Below are 16,192 nucleotides of genomic sequence, written 5' to 3'. Positions count from 1 at the left end.
ACACACTGTAATGTATATAAATATACCAGAAATACAAATCTATAAGCAGCAATGAAATCTTCACCAAAAGACTATTGCTGTTTCCCGTACAAGATTACAAACACTTTTAAGTGGCTGAACAAAAACACCCTAACGAAGGGACTATTTGACTCCGTTCTGACAGCCACAGGGATAGACTTGGGAAAACTGTGGAAACTTCTCTCTGGCAGTCCTGGGTAAAGCCATGCTACTGTGGGGTTTTTTAATTATTATTTTCTTTAATGCTAAATTCATGGTCATAGTGTTTGACTGTGTGTGGGCACCTCCTTGACCCCTATCCCTGAACATGTGGGCAACAGTGTCACTGTCTGTCCCAGGCTCCTCTGAGACAGGTTGGTTTTGAAATGCCCTTCATTAACCGTTAAAGCTTTTAAAAGTAAAACAGGTATTTGAGGGACTAAGCCATCTCATGCCCTCCACAAGCCTTGCTTTGCGAAACTGCACTGCCCAGCCATTTCATCAGCTTGTATGCACTGCTGTATGGTTGTTCTAAAATGCTTTAAAAGTAACTTCGGTATTGAAGGAGTGATTTTGATACTGTGAGCTCAGAAGCTGATGTAAAAGCCTGGCTTTGGTGGGCAAGACAGCTTGGATTGTATCTTGGAAAAGCAAGATGCTCTTGAACCCTTTTGGCTTTGCCCAGGGTTTCAGGCAAGGTTCCTGCCTTATCCTTCTCTCTATGGGTACCAAGTGTTGTCTTTCCTAGACTCGGGCTCTGCTGCTACCTGGGAAAAAGTTTGTTCTACCACAGGATCAGCTATTATCAAACTGCATCATCCATCACTAAAACCAATTTATGCTTCCTCCCATCTCATTAACTTCATCCTTTTCTTTCTCCTTCTGCAGAGGTTCAGGGTTACAAAAGATCTGGGCCTTCCTTATTTCTAAAATGGCAGTTCCTTCTTCAGTGCCTGCCATTTCTCACAGGAAAGTGACACCAGGATTAAACAGAAAGACCCTTTCTAAGGGCTAGGTTGTAAATGAGAGAAGTGAGGTCAGAAAACAAAACCATAAACCATTCTCGGAGAAACAAATCAATCCCCAGCTAGGCACAAACACTCAACTCAGTGTACAGGAGCTTCACTCAGGGGTTGAAGCTGGAAATACAGCAGATCTGGAAAAGGCATTCACAGGAAGAAAAGGACTAACACAAACTGAAATTCATCTGTGCTCTGGAGCACCCTTTCTTTAAGCCCCAAACAACTCCTGCTTTCATCAAAACACATCCATCCTACATCACTGTTCATTTCCTTCTTAATGGCTCATCCTGAGCTCACCTTTCCTTCAGTTCCCTTCATCCCTTGCTGCCAGTTCTCTGTCTCACTAGGGACCTGCCTGGCCAATGCATTGGAGACAGGGGTTGGAGTGAATGCTAATGGGAAGGAAAATTTTGGTCTAAACTATTTGGTTCCTTTTTTCTTGACAGTTCTACCCAAGAAAGTGATGAGGAATCCGCTGTTTGGTTTTTTCTGAGATTGTCCGTTAAGGTCCCTTACAAAACTTATTCTATTCAAATGAAAGGGAAGGAAAAGAAACAGAGACGGTTATGAAGGTATATTATCTTCATAACAGAGGTTTGGCCAAAGCTCAGATCCCTGGAAGAAGAAATCTAGCTCTCTGACTGATAGAGAGAGGTTCCTGTGATGCTGAAAGTGGACATGCAGGAAGAAATATAGAAAAAAGTGCTGCTTACAGGCATTATAGATCAAGGGAAATTGAGAGCATCTGCAATTACCAGGATCTGATAGAGTGCTCCTGAGGGTCTTTACCAGGATTAAATTCTTTTGGTTCTTTGCTTTTGTACATTCATTTTGGTCTTTGGAAACTCAGGATTTCCTGAGTAGTCATCTTGTGACCAATGCGAGATTCATGTCAGAGCCCCCTGGCAAGTCCCTGGAGGAAGAAACGGGAATGAGTCAGACATGAGGAACAACTCGTTACACCTCTGAAGCAGCCTCTGTGTTCCAGAGGGCAAAGGAAGCCCCGACATGTTCTTAAGGTCTTATCACAGAAGTGAGTTCACAGGCACAGGTACGTACCTCTCGGCTGCGTGGCTGCCAGAAACAATGAGGTGTCACAATCAGTTGGAGAGGTAGAGGGAGGGCAGATGAGAAGACAAGGAGGATGGAAGGCAGAGAGGCAGTGACAGAGGCAGTTCTGGTAAGGTGTGACGAAAGGTGCGGTTTGAACTTGCTGAGCCGACCCACCTATCTGCCGCAGTGAGGCATTCTAGGCCAAAATCCTATTGTATGAGGGAAATAGGGCTGAGTCACCAAATTCATTCTGCTTCTATTTCATGCATCACATCACGTAACGCCTGACAAAGTCTAATTTCTTTAGTTTTGTCTCTGGCATTCCCATAGAAAGGGTCCTTCAGGCCCTCTATAACAGGTAGGGTCATAATTTCCTGCTGTTCATTTACAGCCGTTTTGCCCTTATACTTAATCTTCCCTTATCCCCCACAGGCCTTCTCGCTGCCTGTTGATGCACCGACAGACAACAGTCATCCCACTCTGTCTTTGCTTTGCAGGCCTTGCAGTCTGAGCCAACAGACAGCTCAGCCCTTCTAGGAACGCTGAGTTGCACGCACTGTATAATAGGAGTCTTCCCAATGAAACCTCCAAGAACAGGTCTTCCAACTCTGTGGACTTTCTGGTGCCTTTCATTAAGAGTGTTTAACCAGTGTCAATCCTTCCTGGCTTCTTTTGTAGCAAAATGTGTTTGTTGCAGCTCTCTTTGCTGGAAGGATAGGAGATTTCAAGCCCTCAAATCAGTGAGACTTCCATATGGCTGGAGTCAGGCATGTGCATAACTGTTATTGTAGATCAAGATTAGAGTTCTCACCACTTGACAAGATTCAGTTTGTGGTTTGTGAAGTGCCACCGGTTTCTCTGAGATTGAAGATATGTATAAAATATCAACCGAAAAAAAGAGGCGATTCGCTATTCCAAGTTTGTGTGTGTGCATGCGTGTGGTGCATTAATCAAAACCTGGTTGGGAAACAAGAATGATGTTCTGCAACAGTGTGACTTGTATCACAGTGATCTCTTCATGCCATCTGAGAGCTGATCCTTGCTCCCAAAGCGCTGTCAACTGTCTGCAGGCAAAACCAAGATGGAAAGGGACAAATAGGGATGATTTTCCCAGTGTCAGAAGTGATAGAAATAGAGGCAGCAGCATCTCTTGATCCTTGAATGGGGGGTGAGTATCAATTTTACTCAGCTTTCATGCCTTGTGGTGCTCTTTCTGGGGGTAAAATGTATAAACAAGTACAGAGGAACTGAAGTGCAACCTCAAGAATTTTCCTCGGCCTCTATTGCTTCTTTTCTGCCTGTGAAGATGTCCCTCAGGCTGTGTTTGTATTGGAAGTCCCTGTCGGCTCCCCTCTGGGAGCACCGAGCCCACCTGCAGCTGGATCTGCAGGACTTGGGGTGACAAGCGTGCACTCAATTTGCATGGTTTCTCACGAGAAGTAAAGTGAGCACAGTGAGGGCAGAAGGTGGCGGGGACCCAGCTGCAGGGCTGTGCGGCTGCAGAGCAGGGAGAGCACGGCTGAGCAGGGGCTGGGGGGCTCTGAGCAGGGAGATCGCAGGGATTTGAGGTCGGGGGAGTGGAGGGCTGTGAGCTGAGGGGGCTGAGAGGCTCCAAGCTGGGGGAAGCAGGGGTCTCTGAGGCTGGGGGATCAGGAGGCTCTGAGACAAGAGAGGCAGAAGGCTCTAAGCTGGGGGTGGGGAGCTGGAGTGTGCGCACTCGTGGGATTGGGGGTCTCCGAGGTCAGGGGATCGAGGGTTTCTGAGGTTGAGGGATCCGGGGGTCTCGGAGGTTGAGGGATCAGAGGTCCCTGAGGTTGGGGGAGACAGGAGTCTCCAAGCTGGAGGATCAGGGGTCTCTGAGGTTTGGGGAGTGGGTGGCTCTGAGCCGGGAGATCAGGGGTTTCTGAGCTGGGGGAGGGATCGTGGGTCTGCGAGGTCGAGGGAGTAGGGAGCTCTGAGCTGAGGGGGCTGGGGGTGTTGGAGGTTAGGGGATTGGAGGCCTGTGAGGTCGAGGGATCAGGGGGGCTCTAAGCTGGAGGATCAGAGGTCCCGTAGGTCAGGGGATTGGGGGTCTCTGAGCTGGAGGATCAGGGGTTCCCTGGGTCAGAGGATTGGGGGTCTCTGAGGTGCAGGGATCGAGGGGCTCTGAGCTGTAGGATCAGGGGTCCCCTCGGTTGGGGGCTCGGGGGTCTCCGAGGTCAGGGGAGTGCGGGGGCTCTGAGGTCGGGGTGCCGAGGGGCACTGTCTGAGGTGCAGGGATCGAGAGGCTCTGAGCTGTAGGATCAGGGGTCCCCTCGGTTGGGGGCTCGGGGGTCTCCGAGGTCAGGGGAGTGCGGCGGCTCTGAGGTCGGGGTGCCGGGGGGCACTGAGCTGGGAGTTCGGGGGTCTCCGCGGCCGAAGGCTCCCCGCGGGCGGCCCCGTGGGAGGAGCGGCCGTGCCCGCTGCGCGTGTCCCGCGGAGGGCAGGGCGGGGGCGGGGCGGCGCCGGGAGCAGCACGGGAGGCAGCGGCCGCGTCGCCCGAGCGAGGAGGGGGGCAGGCGGCACAAAGGAGCCGCGGCCGCCGGCTGGGGCCGCCCCCGCCATCCCTCGGGGCCGGCGGCGCGGGCCCGGGCCCGGAGATGAGGCCAGGATGTCGGTGTCAGGGCTCAAGGCCGAGCTGAAGTTCCTCGAGTCCATCTTCGACAAGGACCACGAGCGCTTCCGCATCGTCTCCTGGAAGCTGGACGAGCTGCACTGCCAGTTCGTGCTGCTGCCGCCGGGCCCGGGCCCGCAGCCGCCGCCGCCGCTCACCATCCACTGCAACATCACGGTGCGGGGCCTTTGTGCGCGGGTGACTCAGCGCGGGGCGCGCGGACAAAGGGCGGCGGGACCCGGCGGGGACGGCGCTCCCGGTCCTGCCCCCGGGCGGGGGGACGGGGCGCGCCCCGGGCCTGTGCCCCTGCCGAGGGGACGGCGAGGCGCCTGGCTTCTCCTCGCTGTCCCGGAGAAGCGGCCGGGAGGCTTCCCGTTCCTGCCCTGCTGGAGAAGAGACCGGGAGGCTGGTTCTTCTCACTCTCCTGGAGGGAGGACGGGAGATTCCTTCTTCTCGTCCTCCTCGAGAAGGGACGGGGACGCTTCCCGTTTCTGTCCTCGTGGAGAGAGGACTGGGAGGCTGCTGCTTCTCGTCCTCCTGGAGAAGGGACAGGGAGGCTTGTTCTCCTTTCTCTCCTGGAGAGGGGACAGGGAGGATTGCTCTTCTCGCCCTTCTGAAAGGAGGACGGGGAGACTTCCCATTCCTGCCCCTGTGGAGGGATAAAACAGTGCCCAGAGTCTCCTGCCGAGCAGTTATTTAGTTGTAGTGGTGGCATTTAAACTTGCGAGGGGGGTCTGAGCAGCCTTGTCGAGTCCAGTGGGTTTATCCCTGCGTTGGTGTGTGGATGGCGTATTTCTGTGTTGTGGGTTTCCCCCTTAAATTCTTTGAGGTTTGTTTATTCTGCTTCTCTCCCACTCATTCAAAACAAAATGTTCAGTGTTGTGTGCCGTGGTAAAAGTCCTCGGTGTTTTATGTAGAGATTTAGGGCCTGAGCTTGCCAAAGGACTGGAATGTGTTGCTGTTTGCGACTCGTGTACTGGGAAGTGCTGGATCTTTATTTTTATCAGACCAGCTGTAGATATAAGTGAATTTAAATACCTTATCGAGATACAGCTGAAGGGCAGAGGACTGAAAAATTTTGGCTGCATGAAAATACAGTTAGTATGTTTGGGTCTGAGGAAGACAAGCTCTAGAGCTTGTTTGTATCTTGCCTATAAAAGGATGAAAGTTTCAAACAGATAGTGTGAAGGTAGAGACATGCACGGTGTGTAAACATCTGAGTACTGAAAGATGAAATATGCATGCAAACCAGGCACATCTAATAATCTTGATCACATCCTTACTTCCCTTTAAGTAACTTTGTAAAATTAAAGGAGGCTTCTTAAGAGGCTTTTTCAGGTTTCACAGATAATTGTCATGAGAAGTTTTGTGGTCATGGGAGAGCTGTTTGTTCTGCCGGACACTTGTACTTGTAAGACATGAAATGTTTTCTGTGGCAAAATTAGCAAGATGCTTTGGTGTTCCTGTTTTTAGATATGACCCATCAGATGAGGGATTGTGTGACCTCCTTTCAATTTTTTTTTTTTATTCAGTACAGAGCGTTTCATTACTGAGAAATCTGGCTGTTTGCACAAACCAGGATGTGTTTCATAAGTCTCTCTAAGGAGTAAAACAAAGTCTGACAAATGTGCACCCCGGGTTGCCAGTTGAGTTGGATAGGTTATTTCTTCATTGTCAAGTGACGGCTCACGGGGAAACCAATAGTGAGGCTTGAAGGTTTTGGTGCCTTGGATTTGTGCTGTGGTTTGTTACCTGCTTCTGAGGGTGCTTCTGTCATAGCTGCTGTTGATAGTAGTTCTTAACTTGCAAAGAAGTATGCACACTTACTTGTAGGCCTTAGGTTGAGGTGTGTCTGAGCAGGAAAGAGACAAACTCGGGTCACGCTTGGCACTTCTCTGTATTATTGAGGAAACTGTCTGCAGTCCCTCGTAGGGTCGTTCACCCTAGAGGTTAAGAGGTCTTTCAAGTTCCATTAACATGTTGCATATGAGCTTGCAAAAAGAACAGGAAAAGAGCTGTTTCAAACCTTAGAGCTGAGACTTATGCTCTGAAAAAAAGGTTATGTCTGAGCTTCTTGAAACTTCTGTTTCAGTTTTCTGTGAGCAGTGCTGTGCTTTCCAATGTTGACTAGTTTTTTGCTCTTGGAGGCAGGTGACTGTTTTCCTTATCCATTATAAGATAAGTGGGCGAGGGCAAGCTGAGATACAGAGGTGGCTCTCCTGAAACAAGTGGGCAGCAGATGACAGAGCCAAAAAGAGAAAGCTGACCTCTGGACTTCTATATTTTTGATAAAACTGTTAGAACTCTTAAGTGTGACGGAAATGATTCTCCCTGCCTCCCTCACTGTATCGGGTCTCTTGGCCCTGACTCTTAACTGCCTCCATTTTTTTACTGTAGATACAGTAAACTAGAAAACAGTAAGTCTTGTTTACTCTGCTTCAGTGGATATGCAGGTGCTGTGGGAACTAGGATTTCAAGTGCTGACAGTAGCATGCAAAGGCGGGTAAGGGTGTAAAGTTGTTGGCGAATAAGGTTTTCTTGGGGAGGCTTGCCCTCTGCATCAGGAGCTGCTTTCTTAATGCTCTGAATTTGCAGTGCAAATATGTAACTTTAGCTGTTTGCTTCTTCTAACCAGTTTTACCCCTGCAATACTGATCAAGCCAGGGTATTTCCCCTGCTCAACAGAAGTTCACAGGAAATTGTGATTCTGGACACTTGGGAATCCTGTTAAGGGGAAGAGTAAGAACAAATGTCAATAATTACTCTTTTTGTTGTGGTTCTGCTTGGGTACCTCAATATTTTAACTGAAACGAAAGCTCTCTAGCACTGTGTACAGATGCTGGAGTTACTGGATAGAGAAAAATCCAGTAGGGAAGGAAGCTTCCAGTAGCTTCTGCACTAAGTCTGAAAAGAGACCTAATAACTAAGTTGCTCTCATCTTCACAATGGATCTTTTCATTTTCTCCAGTCCAGAGAGAGAAGTCAGAGAAAAGAAAACATTCTCCTGGAGAAGCGAGGGAGATTGTCTGCTTAGGAACTGCATGGATCTCCACAAGTCCCCTAGACTAAATTCCACAGTTCTGTTAGAAGTCTGCCCTGGAATTTCTCACTGAGATGATTTTCTGATTATCTGCAGTATGAATTCGTAGAACTGCCCAAGTTAAGCATTTGTTGCAGCATCCTAGAGATAGTCTACCTGTGATACTGAGCAGTGCTTGAAATTAAAGGAAGATGTAGTTTATGTGGTAGCTCTTCTGTTTTGTTAAGTGACAGGCAAGCTTTGTCCAAGTCTGTATTTCATTATGTCTGTTAGTGACCTATATTGGAATTTAAATGGTTAATCAAGTTACTCTTAGAGACACTTCAGGGTGGAGTCATCCCTGTCAGAAGCATTGCTGCTTACTCCCGAGAACTGTCTAATTATTGAACTTGTTCAGGCTGTGTACATTCACATTCCCATTTTGTTATGTCAACAGCACTGTCTCCATTCTGGAGATTTATTCCTGGTTTTCTCAGGTTTCGTTTTTATTTAACATCAGTATTCCAGTTAATCAAGTTCAGTGAACCAGTGTCCTCTACCAAGAGTATGTATTTATACTGGTCCTGTTTTTTCGTATTGGTATCGAAACAGCGGCCTTACTTGGGGGAGTTTGTTTATTCATTGTTACTTCAGGTAAGTGTCATTCAGTGCGATCTCTGGTTTCAGTTTGGTACCTTATCAGACTTAGGTTATAGTATTCCAAAGGGTATGTTAGAACCATTTGTCTTTTCCTTGTTATTGCAAGAAATAGGACTGATTTGGACTGCTGTAAAACACCTCCTGGTTTTTGTATAATCTCTTCAGAGAGAAACTGGATATTGGTACCTCTCCACACATACACAAAGCTACTGCTGAGATTCTGTGTCCTCAAGTAGCACTTGCAGGTAGAAGGGGGTTTGCGCCAGCTCTGTGTGGGAGCAGATTTCACCCCAGACGGATACCAGGCTCTGATGTGCAGTGATACCCTTCATACGTTAACAATTCAGTTCATGTGATATGGCTGAGTTGGTGCACTCTTGCTTCTCTGCTGGAAAGCAGTATCTTCTGCTCTCACTGGAAAATACCCTGCTGATAAATCGGAGTTAGGAGCTACTGTGAAAGGCTTGAAAAGGTTACCATCTACAGATAACTGCAGTTGATGGGAGAAGACTTTATTTTCCCTCCTAAACCAGAATGGATGAAAAGATATTACCTGGGACACTTTTGGCCAGCTGGGTGTGTGCAGAAAGTGCATGTATTGTAGCTTGCAATAGTTCTTCAAAGGCAGAAGACTTTAATATTAAATGTGCTCCTAGCTAATGCCTAGACAGATGATAACCTTTTAAAAAGGTTATTTATTTGTACGCAGAATGAATACATAACTGCATAATGAATGAGGTGTTCAGTTCAAACCACAGACTTTCTTCTTTTTTAGACCACTGGGCATTTTGCAGTGAGGTTGGGACCTGTGTCTTGCAGCCTGGGTACCAGGGCTAAATAAAAGCACCTGTGGCTTTATCTTGACAGTATGTGCTTTTCTAACTAGAATTAGATATACTTGGAGTTTTGAAAAAAGGCACTCAAGAGACTCTTGTCAAACATAACTTATGCAGCAGTAATTGAGAAGTTTAGTCCTGTTTTATTTAGCAAACAAAAATTAAGCAAAAACACCCAAACCACCAACCACTAAAAGAGGGAGGATTTTAACTCCTCTTTATATGCCAAGACTGTAATTGGAATACTGCAAAAGGAATACTGCAGAAAGGAGTAGGAGGAATCTGTTGTGTCTGGAAGATGTAGGACCTTAACTCCTAACACCACAACTTAGTTGTGCATATTTTGAGACTTTAATATACAGGAAATTGCACTTATTTCAAATGGGTTACTTAAGTGCATTAATGATACCATAATTTCAGAACTGGGACTGTTGTGGTCCGTTAAAGATCTCTCTTTGCACTTTGATAATTAAAATTTTTCTACAAAGCATTGCTTCTTTTTAATCTGTGTGCTGCATCGTGTTGCACTGTTCGGCATGGTTTTATCCAAGACTGGAAAACAGCTGGTAATTTTTGTGTTTTTTAATACTCACTGATTTGAAAGAGACACCTTGGAGCAGGGCTGCCTCCTAACAGGCATGTGGTGGAATGTGATGGTTGCCTTTAATTTGTGTCGCTAGCAATATTCTCTGTGTGTCAGAATTGGAGTACTGGTAGTTGGCCTTGCCAGAGACCTTTCTTACACTACCAGAAGCCAGAGTATGTCCTGCTGCTCTTGATTGTTTTCTTTGGAGGGGGTGAGGTGTGGCATGCAAAGAGTTTGGCTTTTCTGTCAAACCTTTTTATCAATGGAATGTGAAAAATAAAGGAGTAGTGTAGGAAGTGCATTCTGTTCTGGAAAATAAGATTGTGCTTCCAAATTAATCATGGCTGGCTGGCTGCAACGGAACACTGTGATATCGGTAACGACGTCAATCAGGTGTGTTCCCAAAGAAGAGTAACTTTGTTCTGCCAGACTTTCTCAGGCTAGATGAGTGTGCAGGTGTTTTCTGTGTTGTGCCGGGGGACACTGTGTATTGATGGCACGTTGGTCTTCTCCGTGGGAGTGAAAAGTTACTAAAAGCTAGGAATAGCAGAGTGGTTGTGTCCTGCACACACTCTTGTACTGGCAAGACCGGTGAAGGCTGTCTCCCTTGTGAGGTGGCCAACACAGAGTTGACTGGGTTAAGGACCTGACTGTCATGTAGAAATTCTTTATGGGGTGGTTGTTGATCTGGATCGCTTCCCAGTTCGGTTCAGCACGTGGCTGTGCAGACAGCTGTGCCATCACAACAGCGGGCGGAGGAATGGGCCAGTGCCGGGGAAGGCTGCTGAAGCCAGCGTTGCTGGCAGAGTCACTTGCCAAGCGCTGGCGGAGCCCTTAGTGGTATTTGGGATTGATCCTGTGTGGAATAATTGAACCGGTATCCATCTGGCGGGCCTACGTGAGTGCCTGCTGTGGTATGGTGATAGGTAAAGAGAGTCAGCTGGGCCAGAGTAACTGCAAGGAGTTTCTTTGTTTGTTTACTTGGATTTTAAAATCAAATTCCTTTCAGGAGAATGGAAGATACAAAGTGGAGACAGTTCTCAAAATAGAATTTTTCTTTTTTTTAAAAGGGCAGGGAGAGAGGAGCAAATCTGCTGGCCGGGAATAAATGTTTGTAGAAGGAAAGAAATAACTACTGGTTTAGTTATTCCTCAGTGTGTGCTGGTGTTCAGTACTGTTGGGTTCCTTGCCTCTATGCAGTTTTGAAAGGCTGTAAAACTCTGAATTCCTGGCTGAAGTTGATTTTTTTTTCCCCTTTTCCTTCCCCCCCACCCTCCCCAGACAGTGAATGGTAACATGCCATTTTTAAAAGACGTGATAACTTATGCTTTAGTCAGCATTCCACTATGTTTCCGCAGCTGCAAACTTTGTAGGAGAAGTGAAAATGACCTGTCACCAGCTTGTAGAAGACAACTGGAAAGCAGAATGACTGATTATAGTAAGGAGAGGCTGTTTTAACATTTAGATCTTCTATCAGCCTGCCTGTATTCAGCACAGTTGAAGCTAATATGATCAGAGTAGTTCTCAGTTGATCTTTGCTGGAAACAAGCATACCAGTCAGTGTGTCTTACTGATTTCTTACTTCCAGCTGTAATCTTTTAAGTCTGGTATTAAAATAATGACCTTAAATGTTTTGTTTCTTTTTTATCTTACGTGTACAAGGCATCCTGCTGTATTAAGTACTATAGAGCAGTCAGTGCATCGTTTCTTGAGATTTAGTTTGGACTATGTTCTCCTTTCTTCCCAGATCTCTAATTTTTAACCCCTCTGAGAGAAGGAGTTCAATGTAGTTGCAGATTTTGCAATAGCGTGTTCAGAAAGGCAGAAATGTCAGCTCTGTCAGAACTTGTATGGTGGCATGAGAAAAAACCTGAAGCGTTCCTGTGCAGTGGTGTTCAAGATACCACAGGCTTCCTTGAATTTTTGAAGTAGGAAATAACTGTGGTAAGAGTGCGGTATTGAACTTATTAATGGTAAATGCTGGTTGAACTCCATGGGACTGAAATTTGGGGGCGGGGGGGCAAAGTTCCATCTAGGTGGCTGTAACTGCAGGCCAGTGGCGAAGCAGCAGGGAGGCGGGGGGTGAAGAGGTTTAAAAAAGCTGCTCCTGGAGAAGAAGAAAGGGCAAAGTGCCTTTGGAAGGGAGGTGAGCAATGAAAACACTTGAAAGACATAAATTCCTGAAGGTAAAGAGAATCAGCAGGAAGAGGAAGCCTGGATTTTTGGGTGGTGGCAGAAGTGGCATCAGATTTTACATGCTGAGAAGTAGTTAAGTGATAAAGGCAAGAGCTGGTCTACTGGGAAAGGTCCCTTTTCAGATTAAGTTTGGGAAAGGGTGACTTGTTGCAACTCAGTGCAACCACTTCAGTTCTAGCCGTGTTAGAAGTGACATCTTGCTGCTCTGGCTTTGTGACACTAATGTTGATGTTACCTTTTCTGAATTATTTTGTCTGTATAGTTGCAGAAGTAGATAATTAATAACTCTTGATGGTTAGAATGAGTTCATAATTTGTTTCCAGTAGCCAGACATCTTTCAGGAGTTTGGGTACATAAGATACTCTGCTGCTGGTAAGGAAAGACTTTGGAGAATTAGATTTGCAAAATACCTTCCTCTTTAGTACCTTTATATAGCTGCTTATTAGATAAACTGTTGGCAGCTTGGGTGCGTGTTTAATGCACGCATTAAAGAGAACCTCTTATGTGTGAGGGCTCTAAAACAACAGTCCCTCAACAACTGTCAGGATGAGAGTGCAAGCACACGGTGGGGGTTTCTATGTGACGAGCAGTACGGATTGATCCAGGTGCTGTGAGGTGCTGTGGTACAAATCTGGATTCTAGTCTCAGCTCTACAACCTTCTCCCTGGTAAGCAAGTTGCTTCACCTTCAGCGGTGCTGTGTTCTTTGCTCAGTTTTCATTGTGGATGATCTGTAACTCTATTTGTGGCAGGTAATAGTATTGGCAGAGGAATGCTCCTTAGCTCACTCAGCTGGGTTGGCCCTCGAGAACAGTTTGCGTTCTCAGAGACTGCACGCTGCTCTCGAACAGCTGTCGTGTGCTGTGCCGTTAGCGAAGTCATGCTTCGGGTTAACTGAGGGTTGTGTTTGAGCAGCAGTGCTGTAACATGTGATATATTTTACTTTGGGTCCGTATCAAACTGGTAGGAGGTTTGTCTTCTCGGTGAATGTCTTTGAATGGGTAGATGGCGTGCTGCATTTTGATGATAACCTGCAGAAAAAAGTGTTGCTTCATGTTGAAGATCAGTAACTGTGCTTTTATCAGAAAAGTGCCTTTTTTTTTCTTTTTATTCTCCAAGTTCATACTTTAGTTCTGTGTAGTTATGTTATACTGGACAACAAGTAGCCTGCTGCCTTTTGTTTGGTAAGGGAAGTGGATGAGGTCATGCCGAGAGTCTGATAAACCTGTTCTTCCAAAGGTTATATGCAATTTCGCATGTTGGAATCGGCAGTTGGGACATTTTTGTGTCGATGAAATAGCTGAAGGAGTGGCTGGCTGTGAAACCTTGACCAAAAGAACTTGGACATCAGAAGTGTAAGAACTATGATGCCACATCTGCATTCATGTTTGTGACCATTTGAAGTGATGTTTTGTGCCTTTGCTCCTTTGGTTGTATATGTTTTGGCCTCTTCTAAGGTTATGATGTTTGACAGGGAGAGATTTAAATGTGCATACTTTGATGAGGTGTGGAAGCAAAACACAGACATAGCTTTGATTATTTCACAAACTTTGAAATTATTGCCCTCTTGTATGTGTCTGTTTGAAAGCAGCATTTGCTTACGTCTTTTCCAGAAATTTCTCAAAATGCTATTTTCTGTCTTAGGAGTATCCAAAGTATTAAAGATTCCATAACTTCCAGAGAGTTCTGTGGCCCTGGACTGAACAAAAGACTTTGTGCGGATGAACCAGTGGCAAGCTGCTTGGGTTGCAGATTAATTCTTGCACAAGTGAATTGCCAATGCAGTCCTGTCCCTGTTCATACTTAGCTGTGCTGCGGTCAGTGTCCTGTGAATGCTGGCACTCGCAGATGCTGCTGAGTCTGGACACTGCAAAAAGAGTTCCTTACTCTCACCTTTCGGGTCACTTCTTTGTGCTGCCTAGGAGGAAGATGTCTCTTGTGAAGACAAAAGTGATGTCCATAACCATTCTGTATGCTGGTAATAAACATTTCCTTGTGATTACTTTCGTGGTATCGATCAGTAAAACTTGTTTGTACAAAGAACCATATTTGTTTTTGTTTGGTACGATCTGGGATTGTAGAGTGGATTTTACGGGCACCTACAGAATTGTGGCTCTTTATGGCGTTTCTGTTCCATGGAGTGTATGCCTTTGACCCTGCCTCCTCTAGCATGGCTGTATTTAATAACATAAACAGCTCTAAAACAAGAAACTCTGCTATGCTTGCCTCTTTCCCTAGAGACTATGTCGGAGAAGAGAACCGTGACCCTGTTAGTTGTGTTGTTTTAATGTGCTCCCGAAGGTGTTCTGTTCTGCAGTGCTGAGCATATTAGCAGAACCTGGACCAGGATTATGGGATTCTTTCACCTGCCTCGTGTAAAGGTGCAAGCTGATTAAGCTCTTGCAGCCTCCAGGAGTCTGAGCAGAACATGCTGCGTCATTGGGGATTGTCTGGTATTGGCTGTAGCTGTCATGACAGTCGTTAAACTTGAGGGCAGAATTGCAGTAATTTTCTGTGTCTGAGAGAGCTGTGTTTTAGGCAGTTGAAATTGGTGCCTTCCCAGAAGTGTGAGTTGTAGCAAGCATTCTCACGGAACTGAGCGTGCCAGCTTTGACCTCAGGAAGAGTGTAAGAAGATTAAAGCTAATACATACTGGCTTTCTGTGATACAGAAACAGTTAAAGATCTCTGCTGAACTAAACTCTGGTGAATAAAAGCTGTCCTTCTGTTTATATGCATTGGGCAAGTCAATAGTATGCTGTATACAGTCTTAAAATTCAGAAGAAAAGCAGGTTGTTCAGTAAGGGTGAGTAAAATTCACTTCACTTCCTCCCTGCCCTCAATATTAAATTTTATTTTTAACTTCCCCCATTGCATACACTTTTATCTTTTAGAACTCTGGATTGTTGAGCTGTTACATTCTTAAAGAAATGACAATTCTTTCATATGTCAAAAGTGCTAATTTTTACTTGAACTTGGAAATTGAATGTTAGAATATTGTAATACATTCAATAACTCGATTCAGCCTGTACAACAGAGCAAATGATGGTGTCTGGATATTTGTAAATACAGTTTTTTTTATTTTAGTAACTTGAGGTTTCTGGAAAGTAGTTTTATTTAGATTACTTCTAATGAAGTTTCGAAAAACATACGCTGGAAGTGACCATTTGTGCTTCCTTCTTTTTTTGATTATAAAGAAGGAGATGGGAGGGCGAATGACAGTCATCTGACTTGGCAAAGTTCTAAGCCTGTAGATTTCATGAGAACTCAGGTACCCAGTGGTAGAAAATGCTTACTTGCATCTGAAGCTACCTCTTTTGGTTGTGTAATCGCAGCTAATACTCTCTTAAGAAGCTGTAAGTACTCTGTTTTGTGGTCATCAAGCTGAACTTTGGCTTTAAGAATATCTTCTCAAATCCTGATTTTTTTTTTTTATAATGTATTCTATTTTCCCCTCTAAAGTAGTGAGTGATTGACTTACAATTTCAAGTTATGTGTACTAAATTGTGGCTAACGATACAATTCAGTCTTCAGTATTTCTTTGAAGGCTCATATAGGATGTGTATATGATCCCTAACCAGTGGGACTCGACTTCATTGTTTGAAAAAATCTAATTCTGCTAACTAATTCAAATGAGTAAACTAGTTAGCATCAAAGTGTCTGCTGAGGGAAAGCCATCTATGATTTAAGGTCAATTCCTTGATATGTGCTTAGAGGTGCAAATGTATTCACCTTGGAAAGACTGTATTTGCCCTCTGAAGTATCTTGTTACACGTGGATTTACTTCACTACCATGATCTGTGTGAGCTGGACTGGTCTCTTGCCAGCCTTTGCAAAGTGATGAAGCTGTTTAAAAGATCTGGGGGTTTGCTTTCCATTGTTTGGAAGTGAAAAAAGGAGGATGGGCAAAAAATACTGGACCTGAGAAGATAAGTTAGAAGTGCTGTTAGCAAAATCAGCTAAGTTTTAGTTGCAGCTGATACAAATAGAACAAAAGTAGGTTCTGTCAATGATGGAGATTTTGCAAAAACTTAGTGAAAGAAAAGAAATAAAATTGGTTGAATTTTGTGCAGCCACCATGCTAAGGAGTTTTGAAAGAAAATAACAGTTTCAGTCTAAAATGGTCTGGAAATTAAAGAGAATTAAGATCTGTCAGCATGTAATGTAATTTTAAATCATAATGCTGAAGATGT

General features: G+C 45.2%; 2 protein-coding genes across 5 annotated transcripts in view; both read left to right on the top strand.

The window, feature by feature from the left end:
* The window catches only part of CHRNA5 (cholinergic receptor nicotinic alpha 5 subunit), a 132,068-nt gene that overhangs the window by 111,070 nt on the left and 4,806 nt on the right, over positions 1-16,192 (top strand). The window lies entirely within an intron of this gene.
* The window catches only part of UBE2Q2 (ubiquitin conjugating enzyme E2 Q2), a 44,863-nt gene continuing 33,235 nt past the window's right edge, over positions 4,565-16,192 (top strand). Inside the window, exon 1 of the mRNA XM_054077503.1 lies at positions 4,565-4,881. Within this exon, the coding sequence (XP_053933478.1) occupies positions 4,702-4,881 (180 nt within the window). The 5' untranslated portion in view covers positions 4,565-4,701. The remainder of the gene's footprint in view (positions 4,882-16,192) is intronic.

This window comes from Cuculus canorus, chromosome 12, assembly GCF_017976375.1.
Source record: "Cuculus canorus isolate bCucCan1 chromosome 12, bCucCan1.pri, whole genome shotgun sequence".
Classification (NCBI taxonomy): Eukaryota; Metazoa; Chordata; class Aves; order Cuculiformes; family Cuculidae; genus Cuculus; species Cuculus canorus.
This window is presented reverse-complemented; position numbering and strand designations above follow the sequence as displayed.